Below are 22,334 nucleotides of genomic sequence, written 5' to 3'. Positions count from 1 at the left end.
TTGGAACAAAATGAAACTCCCGCTCCCCTTTCCATAGAAAATAAATTCAATTAAAGAGCATATTAAAATCAGTACAATATGAGAATTCTGCTCCTACCCGAAGAAAAAAAGAACTTTATTAAAATACTCATTACAGAATTATTTAAAAAGAAAAAAGTTCGAAAGCACTTCGAACCCCAGGGTTCAAACTACCTTGTACCAAATTTCATAGCTATAGGTACTAAAGGCCTCTGAGCAAAATTGCCATTTTGTAAATTTGAAAAGTGGTTTTCATATTCGTGGTCTCCATTAACATTTTGCTTTTTAACTAACAGCTTAAAATGAGTTTAAGCTAGTTTTTTCTCTAAATTAAAAACTCGTATCTCACTTTTTTTTAAAGATAAGATTTATAAACAAAAACACGCATACATAACAAACAGTAAGCAAAATAAAATAAAGTAAAGTTAAAACATAAAACGTGAATTATAAAACATAAATTACAAACGTCAATCACAAAACATTAAGAAATTCTTGATTATAGTTCAACATAAGTTAGTAGTAAATTCAACACTAAAGAGCACCAAAGGCACTGTCCGCAGTGTTATTTAATCGGTTTAATTTGGAGTACAAACACAAATATGTATTAAACAATATAATATTTACAAATTAATTTTACACAAGTAATAAATGTTTCACACAGAACAATAATACTTGTTACAACTAGTTGAGAAAACTAGAACAAAGTTCATCTTGTGCTGGAAAAAAAATTCTTTCGAATGACACAGAATGTTAAGGAGAGAGTGGAAACTATTTCATTTCTTTATCTGACCGTTTATGTGAAATTTTTGACAAGAACATTAATTTCATGGAAACTTATTTGAAATCGGAAAAAAAAAGATTAAAAAAAAACGTTTCGTGGTGCAAACCCCGGGGTCCGAAATAATTCTGTTCCAGCTTTCAAGGTTGTAAGTGCTATGAGGTCTTCGGAGAATCGGACAACTACAGACACAATTTCAGAACTTCTTTGACAACAATTTTTTTCAATGTATGGAGAAACCATGCTTGAATTTTAAGAAGTGTTTTTTTTTCTTTGTAAGATAAAAACCCAAAGAGTATTTTAAAAAATCAACCATTTAAAGGTTGATTATGTGCTTCGTTGCATGTCTCAATTAACTTAGTTGGTGTTGTTGTTGCTTAAACTCCTCAGGTAGCCCGTAGCCGAGCTCGAGTAGGCAATGCTACCTAGTTTAAGGCAGAGAGGATACGACTTCCGTTTACAGAGCACCATTAAACTGGCAGTCCGATTTAGCTCAGACAGCACGCGATAGACGGAAGCATCCTTTATCAACATTTCGATAACTTTGACTCAAACCAGAAGCCGAACAACTGCTATTTCAGCAGCCCCATAGGTATTTACTTACTTGGAGTCCTTTATGATCACGACATATTTAACGTGCCGTTATCATCATCAATGAATGTGGTGGATCTTCAACCGGCTGGCATCGAACCCAGAACCCTCTAGCCGACGCCTTACCGATCAGGCCACTGCGGCTCACAATATATACTCAGTAAATTTATTTATCCGTATCAGTGCAACAAACTACAAAAACATCATATACGTTGTTAAACCGTAGTCTTACATTGTTAAAGCTCCCGCCTCTAATAGTTTCGGAAATACCACGTGTCTGAGAAATGCGAGGCCCCTCGACCGTAGATGCATCAACTCAAAAATAACGACATTTCAGTGTCAGCCAAGTCTGAAATTTAAACTTGGTTTCAATTTCAGCAGCAATTTATAATAATTTGGGCCGCCTGTGACGTCAAGATACGGTGTCACTTCGCAACGGATAGGCGAGGAGGGTGTTGCTATCACGACCGGCATAATTAACTGTGACCGGAGGAGCGGAATTAAGCTTGGAATGGCGGGAAGGGAAGGCTTGTTAAGAGGAACAGATTTAACAAAGTTCCGAGAGACGGAAAGAGTGGATTTAGTAATCTTCCTCTTTTGGAGATGCATTTTGGAGGCAATGTTTTGTTTGTGTGCTTATTTTAATCTCTTGTTTGGTTCGTTTCGGTGACTTGATCGCATTTTTAGCTATAAATAGCAACGTATTAAAACATTTATGCAGTTATTAATTTCGCGTTAAGATATTTTCGTCTAACATTTTTAGCCAAGTTATTTACATTGCAAAGTTATTGTATTTAAACTCGACTGCGATCAGCTGAGTTAATATGACCCTCAAAAAAAAAAAAAAAAAAAAAAAATTCAGAAGTAAGGGGTATATTCAACTCGCTTGTGTTCGATTCGATCGAATCCTATCTACCAGTAGCGTAGCAAGAAATTTCCTACTATGTGTGGTTAAGGAAATTACGAGCTCAACGATCGGTAGATAGGATTTGACTGCCAAAGGCCGGGGTGCGTACCTTGTCAGTTCGGTTTCAGTGCTCCCTCTACCACATAAAAGTAATGAAATTTACATTACGCTAAATTCAAACCGGGTCCCTCTAAGGGCCGGGCCCCTAAACTTCATTCAACGGAAAGATAGATGAGCTATAAACAAAGAGTTGCTTCATTTGGCGACCTCACTTAGGGGTGCTCACCTAGGGAAAAGGGGTCATGGCGCATACTGCGCCATTGAAATTTGGGGGGTGGCGGGGATTGTTTTGAGGGATATTTTCCCTTTTTGGGTAGGTTCTTGCTTTTGGGGGTTCTTCGTGATGTTTGGGGGGGGAATGCGCCCTTGCACTTAGGGGGTGGGTGGGCACCCCTGCCTCAGTCACGTGCTTAGCTTGGACAAAAACAAATTGGTGCCAAGCAGACGACAATTGCGGATCCTACTGGTTAACTTGTTTAATCGAAGTGAAAATCCTCAAAAGTGGCATAGCGGCAAACCTTCTAGAAAACCTTTTTGTTTACTTTCAATCTATGTATTCAGTGAAAAGAGTTCAGTTTCCGACTAGGCTGACATGGCCTCTCGTCATCCCTAGATATGGCCCTAATTCTTTTCCAAGGGCTCGAAGAAACTGATTAGATTAGAAATTTTGACCCAGAAGTGTATAGTATGGCTCTAATAACAAGACGTTTAACCGTAGGCGAGTTTGTCTTCTTGGGGAGAAATAGGGAGCTTTCTACTGGCACCAGACCAGTAACCGTCATTTGCAAAGCAAGCCGGCTTTCCTCACCCTAATTGATGTAACCACTCGAACCTTTACCTTCAGTATCTTAATCATAGCATTTGTTTCCCACTGACTCGGTTGCATTATGGCCTTATTCAAACTCATAAAGGAAAAGTTTTCTAATTTACTTGGTTTAGATGCTCACTTTCATTGAACCCTCTTCATATTCCTCGTATCAGAACTCAATCATATTGCGCGATAAACAAATCTAGATACCTGCTCTTATTGATTAACGTCCGCAGTTCACCCACTTGGCATACGTTAATTTTATGCTTCAGAAATTCACTAATGTTAAATATTGCAAAACTTATGACTCGTCGCAATAATAATGAATTGTTCAATAATAACGAATTGCAACATTCGGTTTCAGGTACGTTTTTATGATTAAGTTTTAAAAAGACCGACGAAATAAGTTACAACCCTTAAGCCAGAGCTAAGGCAAAACTGCATGCAAAAAACCGACAAAGCCCTCGCCAACTTCATAAAAAGGATGAAACTGCAGTCTCTGCTTGTCATAACTACAAACAGCCAGTCATCACAAGGGCGAAACTGCAGTCTCTGGATATGATGAGCGGGCTGTCGATCAATGGAATATGGTTCTAACATACTGCTTTTTACTTTCATCTTCGAGTTGAACCGCACGATTGTTTGCGGAATCTCGCTGGTGTGCTAAATTGATTTTAGCTACCAGTTTGTCGATAATCTCAGCTTCCATGACAGAAGTTATGCCTCCACTCCTATTACAATGACAAAACTGCAGTCTCTGCGTGTCATAACCTGGTTGTTGGTATTTTGCGTGTATACATTGAAAGCTTCAACCAGGGCCTCGCCTAGCCTGATCGGTGTCGTCGTGAAAATGTCTTTTGAGCGCCTTTGGGTAGTGGCGTTCGGGGAAAATATAGTTAAAAGTGAGGTTTTGTGGGCAAACATAACATCGTTTGGCATTTAATTTATTAAAAAAGCAATGTATAAACATTTTGTACTTGGTCAAAATGGACACTTAAAACTTATGTATTAATAAATGTATTTATGTTTTGAAAAGTAGTATTGAAAACAAAATATGTTTATGTGTATTACATACTGAACACATCTTTTCTAAATAAATTGAGCGACACTATCAACTTTAATAGTTAGGAATAAATTAATTGAATATGTAACATGTCACACATTTAAAATCAAAAGAGCCAGTTATGTATTACTCAGAGCTCTCTTTGCATTATTTAAAATACGTTTGAAATAATCAAGGGGTAACCCCTCCGCCCTCTCTTTTTTTTTACCTCACGACGGCCCTGCTGAAAGGTTCAAATTTACTTTTCCGGTTGGAGGTTTTACTTTCTCCAATTTGGAATACTTTTGACTGGCAGAGCTCGACGCCTTTTCGGCTCTGGCTCCGTCGTGTACCGCACGACCTTGCACATAGGCACGGCGCGGCCCTGACTTCAACCCTAAAACTTTACAACAGGCAAGAAAGTTAGTAAATTCTTTTCTTTTTTTTTTTTTTACAGACACTTGGCTCGAAATCCATTCATCTGTGACTGCAACCTGCGATGGCTGGCGGAGTACTTGCACACCAATCCCATAGAGACGAGCGGTGCCCGGTGCGAGACGCCCCGTCGCATGCACAGGCGCAGGATCAGCCAAATGCGAGAGACTAAGTACAAATGTAAAGGTACATTTCAGTGTTATGGTGGTGGAACCTTTCATTCTTTTTTCTTTCTTGCATGATGTAAGAGAAGTATTGTAGTGTCTGCTCACGGTTGCTGTGGAATTGGCAAACGTCTAGTTAAACGAGTCTATTTGAATGAGGGGTGAAGTAAAAATTTAATGCGCATATTCCGCTCATTTGAATGTGACTCTGCTTAATTTACACACATCTGTAAAAGCTGGCATCCCTGAAAACTAATAGATGCGTCCATTTTCGTCTGTACACCAGATTTAGCTTTTCCATCTCATCGGTGGTCAGACTGTACAAAGGCTATTTTTTCCAAGATCTTATCGATCGTGAAATGAAGCTCGCAATGAATTTGATAACTGTTTTAACTAGAATGTTTGAATACATCATCCAGCTGCTTCTCTACTCAAGTCACTTTTCTAATTGAGACATTAGTTGCAGCGTGGCACCAACTTTCCCAATCCCCGTCCAGGCAGCCACCTGATCTTACAGCAAATTTCCTGTTCTTGTCGGAACCAAACTTTCGTCCACCATGCTATGTAGGCTTATGTAGGTGAAAAGATGGAATTCGCAAGGAGCCAAATCCGGATTGTGAAGGTTAGACGCATCGTCCCTGTTCAAGGTGCCAACACCATTTCTTCAAGTTGCTGTAACTCGTGAAAGTTTCCCGGTACATATTACTCATTTGTAGATGAATTTCTGCTGCATTTCATCCCTGAGCAAACCGAAATCGTACGGCAGCATGCAGAATGGAATTAGCACCTCACGGAAGATTCTATTGTTCGAGCTATTTTTACGTGCTAACTGCGCACTCAAAACTGAAAACTGCGATCTAATGTGATAGACAGCGATATTACAGACACTGTGAATTTTCGAGATATTTGAAGAAACACTTTTTGAATTCAATACCATCAATAGGGAAATGTTGGAATGGGGTAGTTTCCTTCAGTCAAAAGTACTGTTTTTAGTCGTTGAAATTGATAGAAAAGGCAAAAATAATAACAAGGGCCCAGAAAATACTTTCATTTTCCCAACAGTTATTCTTTAATTAATTTTTTTAATGTTCGATTTTTCAAACAAGGCGCGGACTTGATGACGTCACAAATGATGCATTTTGACGCATCTTTCTACAGCGTTTCCACGTTATGACAATCAAGAAGCGAATTAAACATTGCGCTCTACGCTTGCTATCAACCATTCGTTGCCAATACACGTGAGTAAAGGTGCGAATTAAATATTTTGCTCTGTAAATGGCCACATTGAATGGCATTTCATCATTTGTGATGTCATCGGCAGAAATATAAACAATGAAACCGCACCGATTTAAGTATTTTTTTAAAAATATTAAACTTAAGCAAATTATTTAAAAAATGGTTATATCCTACGTTTTTAAACATGCTATTTCGGAAAAAAAATACTTATAAATTTTTGGAAACTACCCCATTAGACATTTTTTTCACTCTTTTTTTTACTGTGGAAATCAAATACGCAAGCTTGTACAATAAAGCTAACGTAAAATAGATGTCAAAAATGCAAAAAAAAAAAAAAAATGAAAATGTTTGCATTTACTGCACTTTACCTGCCCACGGCAGTACAACCCACTTCAAAATGTGTCTACCCGCGTTTTCCGATTGCCCTGCATTTTAAATAATATTTCATGTTTAAAACAGAGTAGTTGAAAATAAACTACGCTTGATTCGAAACCTTGATAGGGATAACTCGAATTTCTCTAAAATAATTTTATATTTTTTGCAACCTTTTACTGAAATAGAATCAAGTTTCGGTACATTTCCAAATTATAGGCGATATCATCTTAAGCTCTGTACTTACTTATTTATTTTTCAATTTCAGGTACTGAAGCGTATCGAACAAGAACTGCCGGTGAGTGCGCTGCCATCCATGACTGCCCCGACCCATGTGTTTGTGATGGGACTATCATCGATTGTTCCGGGAAAAGGCTCCGCGACATTCCAGAAAATATACCCTCCTACACCACTGAACTGTGAGTTGTTTTCTAAAACTCTCTGAAAGGCTAAAAGAATGTACAGAGTAGTCTGAAAGTGGACGTGCCTTTTTTATTTTCAACATTGTCAATTATGGTTGAATGTTTGTTATATACAGTTACCTTGAAGTCGCAATATAGCTTGTCCATGGTACACTGTAAAAAAAATTCGGAAACGTTTCTGAGTATATCGTGCAGCTGCGGTTCATGAAATTTTCGAAAACGTTTCTGAGTATTTCGGAATTCTCTTTCTGTAATGTCCGGAAACGTGTCTGAGTATTTCGGAATCCTCTTTCTGTAATGTCCAGAAACGTGTCTGAGTATTTCGGAATCCTCTTTCCGTAATTTTCAGAAATGTTTCTGAGTATTTCGGAATCCTCTTTCCGTAATTTCCAGAAATGTTTCTGAGTATTCTGTGCAGCTGTGGTTCATGAAAGTTTCGAAAACGTTTCCGAGTATTTCGGAATTCTCCAAACAATTTTCAAAAACGTTTCCGAGAATTTCGGAATCCTTTTTCCGTGATTTTTTCTAAAACATAATTCTTTATTATAGTATTGCATACCATATCAGTTTCAATTCTTTCATATCTAAGAGCAATAATACAAGCAATTTTAGAATTATTCGTGGATTTTTTTTTTTTGGAATTTCTAATGACAAATAGCATGGTTAACAGCATAACATATGCACAGTTATAAATTTTTGAAAAATTATGAAATAATCTAGTAGTTTCATTCCTAATCACAAAATCGTCGGGGAATTGGAGTGGGGGTACCTTCTGAAAAGTGGGGATTGTTTGTTAAACAATCTTAAACTTCAGTTTTTCTCTCAATATTTTCAAGACAAAACTATCAACATATTGTATTTTTAATGCAGAACTTAAAAACATATCTTGTATCAAACTTGATAGCTTTTATCTTCGGATAAAATTTGACAGGACTTACCTACCCTTCGCGTTCCGGAATTTGTTCACCTCAAGTCAATTTCTCTGACGAACAAAGTGTACCGAAAAGTACCAACAGAGAAATTGATGAATTTAAATATGACACCAAGTCCCCCTGCAGGAACCATTCGGGTTGATTCTTCTGTTCTTGCCCTTTTCCAGTTCATCACAAATATAAATACTTATTCAAAATAGGTTACTGATTTTATTTTTACAGTGTGCGCAAAATGCATTATATATTTTATTTATTAAAACATTGAACTCTATTACATGATTATTCCATTTCATATATACGAGAATAACCCCTCCCCCACCATAAAAGTGATGGTGCACCCATAAAATGCTATGAAGCGCTCACCCCCCCTTGAAAAAGCAACATCATATACATTATAAATCAAAGTATCACATACATTATAAATCAAAGTATCATATAAATTATAAGTCAAATACTTTAATATGGTGTAAAAATACAAAATTATTTTATTAAGTCTTTTTTTTTTCTTTTGCTTTTGGTAAAATTGAGGCTCGTAAAACGAAAAAAATGAAGACACTTTTAAATACATATATGTATCTATTTGTTAAATAAATTAATACACATTTAACTAATTTAAAGCGTTTCGCTAATGCAAATATTTAAAGAGATATCGTCATTTAGATAATACTGAAGCACTATGTTCCTAATTACAAGAGATAGTTTTCTTTTTTTTACTTCATACAATCTAGCTACACTGTTTACAAGAGAATGAAAACATGCAACCTTAAAGACGAACTATCAAACCTGACAATTTGCATATTATAACATTTAATTCATAATGCTTGATACATAGCCAAATATTAACTGAGATTGACACATAAAAACAAAGTACACAATAACACATATTTAAATTTTTTTATAATCTTCAATTCATAAATTTTACAGAATAAAACTAGACACACTTGCACTTTAAATATGTGTTCTATGTAATGTAAAATATTTTCAAATTGCAATAGTTCACAACGAAAAAATAATACTGAAGAAAATAGTTTTTTTTAACGAGATTTATATGAACTAAATCTCTTTAAAGTAATAGAGTTGCAAAGCGACTTACCTATTCGTCGGTGGTGGTCTTTTGCAGGCTTTGGTCACCAAAAAGGTGATTTTTATGACAGAATAAAATTCTGCCAACAAAAATTACCCATTTGGTAGAAAGAAGAAAAATATCCAAGAAAAAAGTAAATTACCTACACAAGTTATGCGACGCAATGAATTTACATGGCGTCCTCTCGATAGTTATTTGGTTTTCAATTTCAGTTTGTATTCCTTCCGCGAGCATGCGTCGAGAATTTGCACTTCGTACTTAAAAATAAGTGACATAGCTTCAAATTCAATCTTATGACGATATATATGCAAGAAAATATAAGACTTTAGAATTATCTTCAGTGAATTCATGCGAGGAACAAAACTTCTACTAATCCCCTTGATGAGTGTTACTTCGCATACATGAGTCACAGCACTTGTTTTCATTGCGTGCTTTCGAAAGTTTTAGTTTAGATTTGCTGCTGGACTATAAAATTGTGAGCTGCGCATGCGTCGACTCTTACTTTCTTGCTATACGGGAAACGTTTTTGATTATAGCAGAAAACTGCGGAGGGCGTACGAATCTGTGTATTACGGAAAACTTTTTTATATATTCAGAGAGTTTTCCGAGATTTTTTACAGTGTAAGATGGCGGATGAACAGGAAGCGAAACGGATCACTTCAATTTGTAACAGGTAAGATCAGCGAGGACTCACTAATAATAAAATTTTCACTGCTTGCGCGTTCTCTGCTAGTGCGATATCGCTGATCCTACCTATTGTTAAAGGAAGTGATCCGTTTCCGCTTTCAGTTCATCCGCCATCTCTCTGTGGTCAAGCAATACTCATTAATATCGGTAGAACACCATTCTTGTCGCAACACAAAGTAATTCTGCATCGTGCACTTGCCTGGGCTTTACGGCAAAACATCTCCAAATCCTCGAACCCACAAAATATTTGCGAGAACATCTCGTAGAATTCAGCTGTGTTACGATATGAATTGTAATCTACCAATGTTTATGACTCTTATGACTTCAAGGGATTTGAGTATAACAAACATTCACCCACAACTGACGTAATGTTAAAAATAAAAGGTTTGCTATAGATCCGCTTTCGGACCCCTCTGTACATTGGTGGCCGAACTTGTAAACAATTTTCGTTTTTTCAAAAACTATGTATGCTTACAGAAAATGTTAAGCTTCGCAAAATGTAAATTCGTTTAGAGTAGTCCGGGGCTACCCAAAACTCCGAAACGTCACAGATTATTTCAAAGGACAACGTTACGAAATTTCACTGATTTGCACCAGCTTCCTGTGAAAATCAAGAATCTTAGCTGCAAAGTTACAAGTGTCATAAATGTAAACTTCTCACTGTTGTGGAAAAAATTTTCAGCTACCAGAGGCAAAATATACTCTGTTTTCACTAAGTATTTTACACTCACCTCAATTAGGGCTCCTTCAGATTGCCTGAGCCCCAAATGAGTGCTAAGGAGTCTCTGGAATTGGTTCTAGGAATGTTCCTAAATTTATAATACAGTTGCAAAGGGGGTTTTCTTCTATAATGAAAAAAAAAAGTAGAATTAAACGTTTCCAAATAATTTCTTAAACTAAAATCACCAGCTTTCCTTTAAGATCAAGTTTTTCTCATAAAATTTAAAAATTTTACTTATAAGAATTAATTAATTCAAACTTGACATCTAGTCCCTTGAGCAGCTTGCCCCGATTTTGGGGTAGGTTGGCTCATGTTATTCATTTATTATTTTGATAATCAAAAAATTGATGTAACAGAGAAATCTTGATGAAATCTTATTACTTCATTTCATGCAATTGGAAAAATCATTATGTCATGTCATATTATAAAAATGCAAAGCGATGTAAATAAAGAAACCAAAGACACTAAAAACAATAACCAAGCAAAAAGTCAGAAATTAAATTAACTGCCTTACTCGGTATTATTTTCATCATTAAAATAAACTCAAATGTAAAATATAATTCTTCAAGTTATACTCAAACGGGTGTACCTTTCGCTCAGATAACTTAGTTATTTCTTTTAATAAAAATCATAATACTCCACGATTTTTTAAAAACTTTGTTATTAATGTTTATTAATGTGTGTAAGCTTAAATATGCAGTTTTTTTTCTTTTGTATTTTAATCATGGTTATTTCCTCTCTTGCAGACGTCTAAACAACAACATTATATCAAAATTGAAAAATAATGGGCTCTTTAAGAAACTAATAAATTTGAATAAAGTGTAAGTATTACTTTTGATTTACGGATTGTTGTAAAAAGCTAAAATAAGTTCTTGGTCATCATTTTAAAAGTACACCAATGCTGCCATAATACCTTACCATTTCAAAGTTGAGTAAATGACTTGAAAAAATTAATATATGTGCATTAGAAACCTTTGCACCATATCCTTTATATGTGCCCCCCCCCCCCTCTTCGGTTGATGCGCCCTTGTATTTACAGAAGGGTGAGTCGAAAAAACTCATTTGTTTATTTCAAAGTTGTAATAGCGCGGAAAAGTTGCGAATTATAAAGACAAACAAAGCAAAAAAAGAATTACGGAAATCGATTGACATCTTCCGTTCGCGCACGGGGCCTAAGGATTGACAAAATATGAAAAAAACATAACTTTTGAGATTTTTTTAAATTTTTTAATTAGATGTCTTCTTAATTTAATAGTTTGTAACGTCTTTAAACAAAGCCTCAAAACATTGTGCTTGAATTTGTTAATTTGGTTTCGATCGGCTAATATCTTTCGGTCGCGCATGGGCCCCAAAATTTTCCAAAATAATGAAAAAGTTACATTTTTATGGGTTTTGGGTATGTGGTGAATAATCAGTACTTAAACATAATAGACGAAGTATTTTTTCAGTCAAACTGAAAATGAGATAGAAAAAAAAAACTTTCAGGTTCAGTCAATGTTTTCCGGTAGCGCAAAACCTTAGAAACTCTCGCGCGCAGACGTCGGACAGCAATCCAGACAACGTCACTGGCCTGGCTGGGGCGCTCCACTCGACGCCATCCCCGCCATCCTAGAACCACGTTAGCTGTCTCCCAACATTGTTTTTTCATTCTGCATCTTTCAGTAGTGATCTCAGTAAACTATTATTTAGTTCGATCTACCTGCATTTTAGTTCTGCAACTCTTGTAGTTTTCTGTCATGATATATGACTATGCAATGAGCAGTTTGTATCTTCCATTTCAATGAGTTTGTCATTCCACCACATGTTTCAGCTCTTGGATGGAAGACAGCGGGGTCTAGTACCTCTATAGGGTCAATTGGAGGAAAGTTAGTTGACTCCCAGAATCTTCCGATAGTTAACTTTCAGAGTAATGATTGCCAAGTTCCAGAGATGGACCAAAACGTGTTCAGCAAAGATCAACATCATTAATTTGATATTTCAAAGGCAATTGAATTAGGAACCTGTAAAGAAGAGTTGGCTGTACGAAATCCTTGGCGTTCATCACATTTGAAGTGGTTGACAAAGGCAAATAGAACTCTCAGATCAGTGGCGCCGACTCCATGGGGCCTGAGGGGGCCCGAGCCCCCTCAAAAAAAATTTTGAGGGGGCAGAGCCCCCCCAATAATTTAAGAAAATTATTAGTTATTTAATGCTTTCTAAACTCACAAATTTGTCTCAGTATTTTTTATTTTCCTTGTTTGAAGATAGTAATCTTTCCTTGTTTGAAGTACCTTGTAAAATACATTCAGCAATGAGTTACAACAAATAATTTTTATGGCTAAAAGCAGGTTAACTGAAAACGAGTGGTGTGAATAATGATAGTGTTACGGTGCTGCGAGCGCTTAAATTTGTCCCAGTGTGCGAACCTGCGGATAGTCTGTCCGATCAACAATGGGATGCGATTGAACAACTTTCATAACCACCGAGATATTTTTGATGAATTGGATATTCGACCAGAGGTCAACGACTTCAAATTCAGTAATCTAGTCAGGCGGTCGACATTCGCACCTTTCTAAAGACAGCCCTAATATTGGTATTTAAAGCAAGTTTAAAAATCTCTGTAATAGAGAATTAACTACATACAGAATGTTAGATTCAAAATTTCGAAATATTAGTATTATTTTATTACCGTATTACTATAGTACTGCATTAGTTATTTTCAAATACTTAAATATTTTTAGGGTATAAGACTCTATAAAAACCCGCTATTTACATACTATGTTAACTTTATTAAACAAATTAACTGTGGGATATTATTTTTATTTAATGAACTCTGAGCCTTATTCAAAGCTATTTCACTTATTAATCAAAGTGCGACAGCAATATCTTATGCTTTATTTTTTTTAATGATAGTTTATTTAAATATAATTTCAATCTTTTCATATATATATAAATTCACTATTCTGTAATAGTCTAGAAACAAAATTATTATACTATAAATTAAACTATTTTTTTACGAAAACACCGTACATGTGGGGTTTTCTTTTTCCTTTTTTTTTTTTTTTTTTTCGTTTTTCAAAGCCAAAACATGTGTCGAGTTAGCGAGAGTAGAGTTTTCGGGGTTCTAATGTTGATAATATATTACTCTAAAATGCTTAAAAAACTGTAAAACTTACTTTCTCCATCTCCAATTTAGAAAATTTCCCGGGGTTAAACCCGCGGCATGCCCACCACCCTCCCAATATTTTTTTTTTGTATTTAGGCGCACTGGGTATTTAGGTGCTGGGTATTTAGGCTGTATTTAGGCGCCCTTCCATGCAAGTCAAGTGCCCTACACCTTATAGCAATGTCTAGCCACGGAACTGCACAACTTCCCCCAAAATAGAACTGCAAAAATGTCCCACACTGAAGATAAGTGACATGATCTAATTGAACCAGAAAATTTGCATACAAATTCCTAGATTGACTTTGAAAACGACATGCCACATATTGTTTGTTAGTATAAATCACATACACCAGAAAATATATAAATTGGCATTTTCAAGGTTCAAAATATCTGAACTTTTTTTTTGGGAAAAGTTGGGGGGGGGGGGAGCGCCGTGGGAGTTCATAACCCCAGGACCACCGGTGACGTCTAGCCCCCTCAATAATTTTTGCAAGTCGGCGCCCCTGTCTCAGATTGTGTATATAAGTGAAGAAAGCCTCGCATCTGAACTTCAAGAATTAGTATAGTTTACATTGAAATCATTCATGCCAATGTGGTTTTCCATCAAATCATTTTAAGACGGCCCAAAACTTGTATACCAACAATACAATATATCAGGTACTTGCCAAAACCTTTGCTTATGTTGTCCACCCTGCGATCGAACCGAATGGTTTTTTCTCTCACCCAGAAAACTTACTGTTTAGCCATGACTCAAGATGGCAATAAATGTATAAATTTTTGGGGCTCGAAGAATTCTGAAGTCAAGAAAGATAGATCCAAGAAGAAAAACAGAACATTCAAGCAAAAGTCAACTTCTATGTGCAAGAATACTCAGAAATGGTCAACTGGATGTACTGTAAATTATCTTCCCCATTGTTGGTACAAATCAGTGACGACGATGCCATCGAATCACACATCGACAGTGACTCAATCCCTGACTTTGAAGACCTATTTGCTGGTGAAGCAATCATGGATGAAGGTGGGTGAAGGTGGCATGGATGATCTGGACAGTAGAGTGGTTCTTATAAATCCGTCTCGAGATTCAGCTCCATAAACTTTTCCTGAGACTACCGTGACGAGTTATATGAGCCGTGTGTACTGGGAATTGCTTGAAAATAATGTTCCAGACAGTCAACAAACTTTTCACCAAGACCAATTGGCCCTTTAGAGGAACTGGGTTCCGTTGTCTTGCCCATTCAAGAGCTTAAACTTGTGGCGAAATGGCAACTCACTGAAATGGAGGAGACAAACTACCCATTGCACAAGCATGTATCATGACAAGAAACTACAAGAGTTGCAGAATGAAAACAACTGTATTGAACTAAATAATAGTTTATTGAGATCACTACTGACATATGCAGACTGAATAAACAATGTTGGGAGACAGTTAACGTGGTTCCAGGAAGGCGGGGATGGCGTGGAGGAGAGCGTCCACAGCCAGGCGAGTGTTTTTTTTTTTTTTTTTTTTTCATATTTTGTCAAACTTTAACGCAAACGGAAGATGTCAATCGATTTCCATTATTTTTTTTCTTAATTTGTTTGTCTTCATAATTCGCAACTTTTCTGCTCTATTACAACTTCGAAATAAAAAAAATGAGTTTTTTCGTCCCACCCTACTGTACAGTGTGCATTGAACTCTCTTTTCCTACATCTAGTGTGTCCCAATACGCTAGTAGAAAACATGCATAACTAAGCTTTTGTGAAGAAACAGCAACCGTTTTGAATTAAAGTACGCTTGAAAATATACCTAAATTAGTTTTATTCTGTCAAAATTAGATCACTCTTTTTTTTTTTAAGTGTATGAAGTCCAAGGTTATGGTGTTGATGTGTATTTCAAACAGAAGAACAAACACACAAAAATAAGTTCCTGCTGTTTCCAATGTTACGTACCAAAATAAGATTTCATCTATCAAACTATGATTCCAAAGACATAATTTTTTAATTATAAAAAAATCTTGATTTTTTTTTCGAAATGTATCAACTTGTCATAAAATGTTTGGTCTACTTATCCGACTTGGAGATAAACATAAATCTGATTTGCAGCCAATATAAGTATAAATATAAATATCCTCTCCGAAATACGCTTTTTCAATAATTTCAAGAAGTGTTTCCTTATTTTTCTTTTGGTTATTTCTAAGAACTTCTAGAAAAAAAACACTTTAAAATTTGGAAATTAAATTATGTCTACTTGACCCAAGCGCGAATTCTTAACTGGACCCAAACAACGCCATTACGTTGACTCAAAAGCGGTAGAAAAGCAGCAGTGAATGTAAGCTACTTCTCTGCAATAAAATAACGCCTCCTAGTCAAGAAACACAGCAGTATCTTGCTTAAAGTGTTGTAATTACTTAAACTCCCTATACGACAGCTGAGAGCAAACAATACAAGTTTACTTTAGTACAAAAATATCAATTTCTTGAGTTATAACTCTCAATAAAAGACAGGTTCCTCTCGAGTAAGTAGATCAAATAAGCCTTCGTCTGTTGCTTCCTCACAAGGCTTTGTTCTGGCCACATACACTCTCGAAAATTAAAGCCCTTGTATGAACTTAACCCTGGGCCTGGTCCCCCATATTTTATTTGAATATGTTTGAAGTAAAAGGCATGAGCAATGTAATAGCTTTTTGTCTCTTCTCAAAACCTTCTACTAAACAAATTTCTACAAATTAAATTTACTTCTTTAAATATACAACCTTTTTACTTCATTTTACGAAGTACAAAATACGTTCTGTATTCGCGCGCGAAACAAATGTCACCCAAATATCGACCTTAATTTCCATTTTGCTCGTCCCCCCGAATAAATATTGTTTTTTTTTTTTTTTTTTTTTTTTTTCAACCCGACTATACGTGGATATGTGCCTAAGAACGTATAGACACCCGAAATATCCATTTGACGATCCCCGAATTAATAACAACGAGTTTTCTCGTGACGTCCGTATGTATGTGTGTATATGCGTATGTATCTCGCATAACTCAAAAATGGTATGACCTAGAAAGTTGAAATTTGGTATGCAGACTCCTAGTGGAGTCTAATTGAGCACCTCCCCTTTTGGTTGCAATCGGATGTTCCAAAGGGGATCATTTACACCTTTTTTGGGGGAAATCATTGTTAATTTCAATCACATAAATGGTGCTATAGTTTGGCAAACACTTGGCGATATATCGCCAAGCTCTTGGTCACCAATTTTGTTCGCCAACTTGGCGACAAATTTGGCTTTTTTTTTAAAAAATCTGGTTTTATTTTGACTACATTTGCGATATTTAGAGAGTTTCCCATTGTATCACATTAAAATGTCCAATATTGGGAAAAACTAATTTGTATAACACGTTTTTTTCTTCAGTTCGCAACAAACTTGGGGGGGGGGGATATTTAAAGTGTTTCTTTGCTTACTCCAAAGCACTATTATCATTAAATTGGAGTAAAAGGAAGTCATGTGATGCACACATCAGCTCGTTTTTAAATATGAATTGCTTTAATAAGTTATTCTACAGCAAATCTAGCAGGGATGTCCACCTAGGAAGGTCATGGCGCAGACTGCGCCATTGAAATTTGGGGGGGGGGGAGGATGCAGTTGTTTTAGGGGGTATTTTCCTCTTTTGGGGATGGGCTTCAATTTGGTGAGGTCTTCTTGGTATTGACGGGGGGGGGGGAGTGCGCCCTTCCTCTTAGGAGGGGGCATCCCTGAATCTAGTAACACTTATTGCCAATTAGATATTCTCCGCTTACTTTCACAGTCTTGACTGATGTGACCCCTTGAGAACTCGAAACTCATATGTATAAATTTATTGAATATTTTTATTAACGCTTTGTCAAAATTGAAATGGTCATTTTGTTTTAAAAAATCTATTTTTCAATTTGTTTCTCGATATATTTCTTACTATGAACAAAAATTTGAATTTTCCTGCTATTTATTACATACATTGTGTATTAAAGTTTAATCTAGAGTACTAATTAGTTTCAAAAACATGTTTTTTAAAATATGTGAAATTAGCTATTTTGTAAGATAAATAAATACCTTTGAGCTGAACAGTAAAGTAAGAAAAACCAACGTTAAAAAAAGCACAAATTTGCCAATTACAGCAGACACGTGTTTAGGCGTTACAGGGAACGCCTTTTTCAATGCAAAAAGTAAGGAGCTTATTTAACGTTGGTTTTTCTTACTTTAGCTATTTTGTATTTAATTTTCAAAATAAATTTTTACTGTTAATTTTATTCATTAAAAATATTTTTGAAATGAATTGCATCGATATTTAGTTTTCCTATGTTTATGAATTTCGACTCAATGTTGCGTCGCTATGCTTTTTGAAAAATACATTTTCTGATTTGTTATTTCTTTTTAGGGATTTCAGCAACAACGAAATATCGGAAATCGAAGATGGTGCTTTTTATGGAGCCAACCAACTTACTGATTTGTAGGTGGAATTTTTTATTACATTTGTTTTATTGATTCATTCATTTACCTTTTCTTTTATCTTAAATTCTTATCGAAACACTCTCAGCTCGGAAAGCTTGTGAACGTATACTGACATTGCAAGGGTAAAACAGATGTAACAGTTATTCAAAAGTAGTCTTAGGAAATGAACTTAAAATTAAAATACCAGTGAGCAATCAAAAATGCATCAAGACTAAAACAGATACAACAGTTACGTAGATTTTATATAGGGTGTTTGAAAAAAAGTTCCCCTATTTTGAAATGACACAACATCAAAACTGTGTGTCATAAGTTGTATGTTGCGTCAGTGCTCTGGAATTTTTTATACACCGGTTTTCAAAAACAGTTCAAAAATTTAGAGAGCATTGTATTCATTTTCTTTAAATTGATGTATGAGAAAGGACTCCCCTACTTTGGAATGACTTAACAGTAAAACCGTGTGAGATAAAAAGGTGAAACAAGAGGTATAATCAGTAAATTACCGCCCATTTAGCCAGGGCTAAAGCAGAAATACATGAAATACACCGCCAGCTCAGTCATTTCCAGCCGAGGACTGCAGTTTCGTGCTTATTAGCACTCAACAAGAGGTATGTTGCACCAGCAGGTCTGGAATTTTCTATGCACTGGTTTTCAAAAGTAGTTCAGAAATTGGGCATCAGAGAACGCTGTAGTCTTTTTTTTTTTCATTAGTGTATGAAAGTGTGCTTATTGAACGAAGGTCAAATCTCACTGCCCACATCGAACACCATTGGTCCGACATGGCTGCCTTTCATAGCTGTAACATTATACAATTGAATGGTCGTATTACTGCTGGTGAAAGGTGGCCGAATCGAACACATCGCAATGAGATTTGATCTTTGTTCAATAAGCACTTTCTACACTAGTTAAGAAACATTTGACTACAGCGCTCTATGAATTTTTGAACTATTTTTGAAAACTGGTGTATAAAAAAGTCCAGAGCCTTGGTTCAACATACAACTTGTTTCACCTTTCTATCTCACACGCTTTTGATGTTAGGCCATTTCAAAGTAGGGGAGTTCTTTTTCAAACGCATTGTATGTTTAATCGATTAGTTCTCTTTTTTTCACTTTAATGTAACCATTAGTCTTATTTAAAGGTCTGTTTATCGGAAAGCTAAAATATAAACTTTTAATTCCAACAATTTAGACTTTTGGCAACGTTTGGTGAGCAAATAATCACTTTGTTGTTTTGACCAGTTTCGTGCCAAAATTTTGAAGATGAGCCGTGACATACCAGTAATTAAGCTTGCCAGATTTCTGAATTGTTATATCAGAACAACGGAATGCCCCCCCCCCCCAAAAAAAAACATCGTGGGTATTCAAAACGGCACACACCCTTTGCTGGCTTTTATTGTTTTAGACGGGCAGTTCATTCTCGATGCCCTGAACAAATGGCTAATAATTATGAACTTAAACCAGGGGTAATAATACATGACGCAAACAGAAAAGTTTAAATATTTTAGTTCGTTCATGTTGATATGAGTAAGTTACTTCAGTAAGAAGAAACTCTATGAATGAGGGATAAAAAATTACATTGGTTAGAACTTTTTCTTTCAAAACGTTATAAAGGAATTTTTAATTTTGTAAAAATCTACATAGGTTAACCAAAATTAATTTTGCGTGTCAAAGTTACAAATATGACAAAGTTGTCCTTTATAATCCTTCAGTTTTTTTTTTTTTTTTTTTTTTTGACCTTTTTGGTTATCTGTAATCAAATTTATCTTTTGTCGCGGACGGGAAGAAAACCGGCCGCGACACCGAAATTTTGTCTGAAAACCGGGACTTCTGGCAAATTTACCTATAACCGCAAACTACCACCCTTATCCGGGCTTTTGTTAGAATTCGTGTTTTGTACAAAAGTACAAACTTTTTTCCGCTGAAATTTATCCATTCACCTTAATACAATAAAATTTGCGAAGTCATAACTTCCAGAAGATTTATATAATTCGACACATTAAGAATTTGAGCTTTAAAAGTTTTTTTTTTTTTAACTAGCTTAATTCAATTTAACGCTTTAATTGCGACAGTAAAGTTTGTTGATAATACATTAAATTGAACACGATTAATTGCACTTTTTAAACTTTCAAGTATTATTCAGGCGTCAAGATAAATGAATAAAAACAGTTGAAGACGTTTTCTGACAACGGGAGCATCATACGTTAAAACCTTTATAACTTAACTAGTTAATTGAAATATGCAATACCAGTTTGGAAAAGCTCTGATTTTAATAATTGTTCTAATTTTTTTACGCGTGATGGATTTAAAATAAAGAAAAGAAAACAATATGATGATCAGAATAAAGAAAAGGAGCATAAATAAACAAGTCTGATAAATATCAAATAATTAAGCTAATTAATATAAGCTACAGTATTCTGTTTTTCTTAACGATATTTGCAACCGTGCAGCTTAAACACAGCATTGTTTTAATCACATATTCCGATACTGTTCGATTTTTCTTTTTGTGCTGCTATTTTCCGTAATATTGACAAGTTAAGCTTATTAGAGTACCTAATTTTAAGTTTTTTTGTAACGAACGTGGGTTTTTCTTCGGGATTTTTGTCTTTTTTCCCCTTATAATACCTGGCTTTACCATCTCCTATTCGCGCAACGAGTACTTTGAGTTAGTAGATTTTTTTTTTTTTTAAATAAATAAATCATTCATATTCTAAACCAAAAAGTGTACTACTGAATTGTGGTTTGAACAGATTTCTGCTAACTGACGAATCATTTGCTTGTTTTCTTTGCATAGCACCTCTTAGGAGCAGAAAAATACATTTACAGTAAACATTCAAGCACATTTCTTCAATCTGTTTCATTGAACATTCAAGCACATTTCTTCAATCTGTTTCATTGACAGTAGGCATTTAACGAAATAGACGTGTAAGCTTATGGAAATGTTATTCAATAAAACATGAATTTCATGCGATATTAAGTTCAAAAACGTTCGGAATGATAGGTATGAGTAGTGGGATTTGACAGTTTTTCAATCGTAAATTTATAAATTGTAAAATGTACGAAATTCGGGATCTAATCTAAGAGTCGAAGCCGGCCATTAAACTTTGGACTGAGTCGGACTGATTCAGGAGACATAGTCAAGACCCAAAATTTCCCGAAATCGTAGCAGAAGTCGCTCACTTTCCTTCCGACTCTGCAGCCATGGTTCTAACACTAAAATATTCCCGATCAGCACTTCTTCACTGCAGAACGTACCCGAAGAAGAAAAATCTCATTTATAGTAAACATTCAAATGTACAATTCTTCTGCCGATCTCCTCGTCCAAAACGTGACCAATATAATATTAAATGGTTATTCATGTAAGCTTCACGAAACATTTCTGTAATAAAAAAAAGGTAAACGTCATCAATTGCTGGTGTGGAAATTCTAGCTCTGAAACTTAAGTATCCTAATTGACAATGGATGTTTTCTTCAATTCAGAACATGCTGAAAGAACAGAAAAATATATTTACAGTAAACACATACAAGTACTGTTCTTCAATTAATTTATTCTCTTCAACGCAAACAATTGACTAGAAGCGTGCATTTACACAGACGGGTGGAAATGTTTCTGTAATATTAATATTGTAAATGTTATCAATTGCCAAGTGCGTAAAGATTATAGTCTTAAACTAAAATACAATCAATCTCGCTAATGACGAACCCCGATTTAACGAGAACTCGGATTTTTCAAGAAAATCAGAAAGATTTGTTTGGCACCATGTTAATTCTATGCGTAGCATAACTCGTTTTTATTGAGCAAACCCCTATTAAAGCGAGCAATATTTTTGCGATTCATAAAATTTATGTTGATTTTCAGGTTAGCTTATTCTTGGAAAAATTCCTCTAACATTCTAAAGTAAACCCAAAGTTAGCGATGAGTCATAAATCCTAAGAACAAGTGATGACGACCCCCCTTTTTTTTCAATTTATTTGAGCTGAGAAGCATTTGAAAGTAACATATTTATTGAGGCGATTGTTTCAGTTCCGAGGATATTGTACCTTAAACTGAAGTTAATGCGGACGAAAAAAAAAAGTCCACAATAATAAAGATAATAATGAAAGGGAAGACGACAACGGCAAATCTGAATAATTTGAAACTCAATATAACAACCCGACGTACTCAAGGGCTTCAAATGTGCGGAAAAGGTTAAAACGTTTTGAAGTCAGGGTTGCCAAAGATGATGTTATTCGAGTCACACAATCTAAAAAAAACGTTTGCGAAAGAGAAATTACAAGAGTTTAAAGTAAATTTCTCGAGTTTGTACAAAATAAATAAATAAATAAATAAAGAAACAAAGCAAGTATGTATGAACTTTTATGATTTTTTTCATGAACTCGTTTATTACGAGCACTCGGTTATAACGAACAAATATTGCGGTCCCTTCGCTCTCGTTATAAGAGGGTTCTGCTGTATACCCAATCAAAATTATTCACTGTAAAAAAA

At 35.3% G+C, this 22,334-nt stretch overlaps 1 protein-coding gene across 1 annotated transcript in view; it reads left to right on the top strand.

Moving 5' to 3' along the window:
- Positions 1 to 22,334, top strand: part of LOC129220172 (protein slit-like) — a 442,768-nt gene that overhangs the window by 366,415 nt on the left and 54,019 nt on the right. Inside the window, exons 15-18 of the mRNA XM_054854526.1 lie at positions 4,662 to 4,825; positions 6,680 to 6,830; positions 11,004 to 11,078; positions 17,782 to 17,853. Of these exons, the coding sequence (XP_054710501.1) occupies positions 4,662 to 4,825; positions 6,680 to 6,830; positions 11,004 to 11,078; positions 17,782 to 17,853 (462 nt within the window). The remainder of the gene's footprint in view (positions 1 to 4,661; positions 4,826 to 6,679; positions 6,831 to 11,003; positions 11,079 to 17,781; positions 17,854 to 22,334) is intronic.

The sequence above is a fragment of the Uloborus diversus genome, chromosome 4, assembly GCF_026930045.1.
Source record: "Uloborus diversus isolate 005 chromosome 4, Udiv.v.3.1, whole genome shotgun sequence".
Lineage (NCBI taxonomy): Eukaryota > Metazoa > Arthropoda > Arachnida > Araneae > Uloboridae > Uloborus > Uloborus diversus.
Note: the sequence above shows the minus strand (reverse complement) of the source record. Positions and strands in the feature narration are given on the sequence as shown.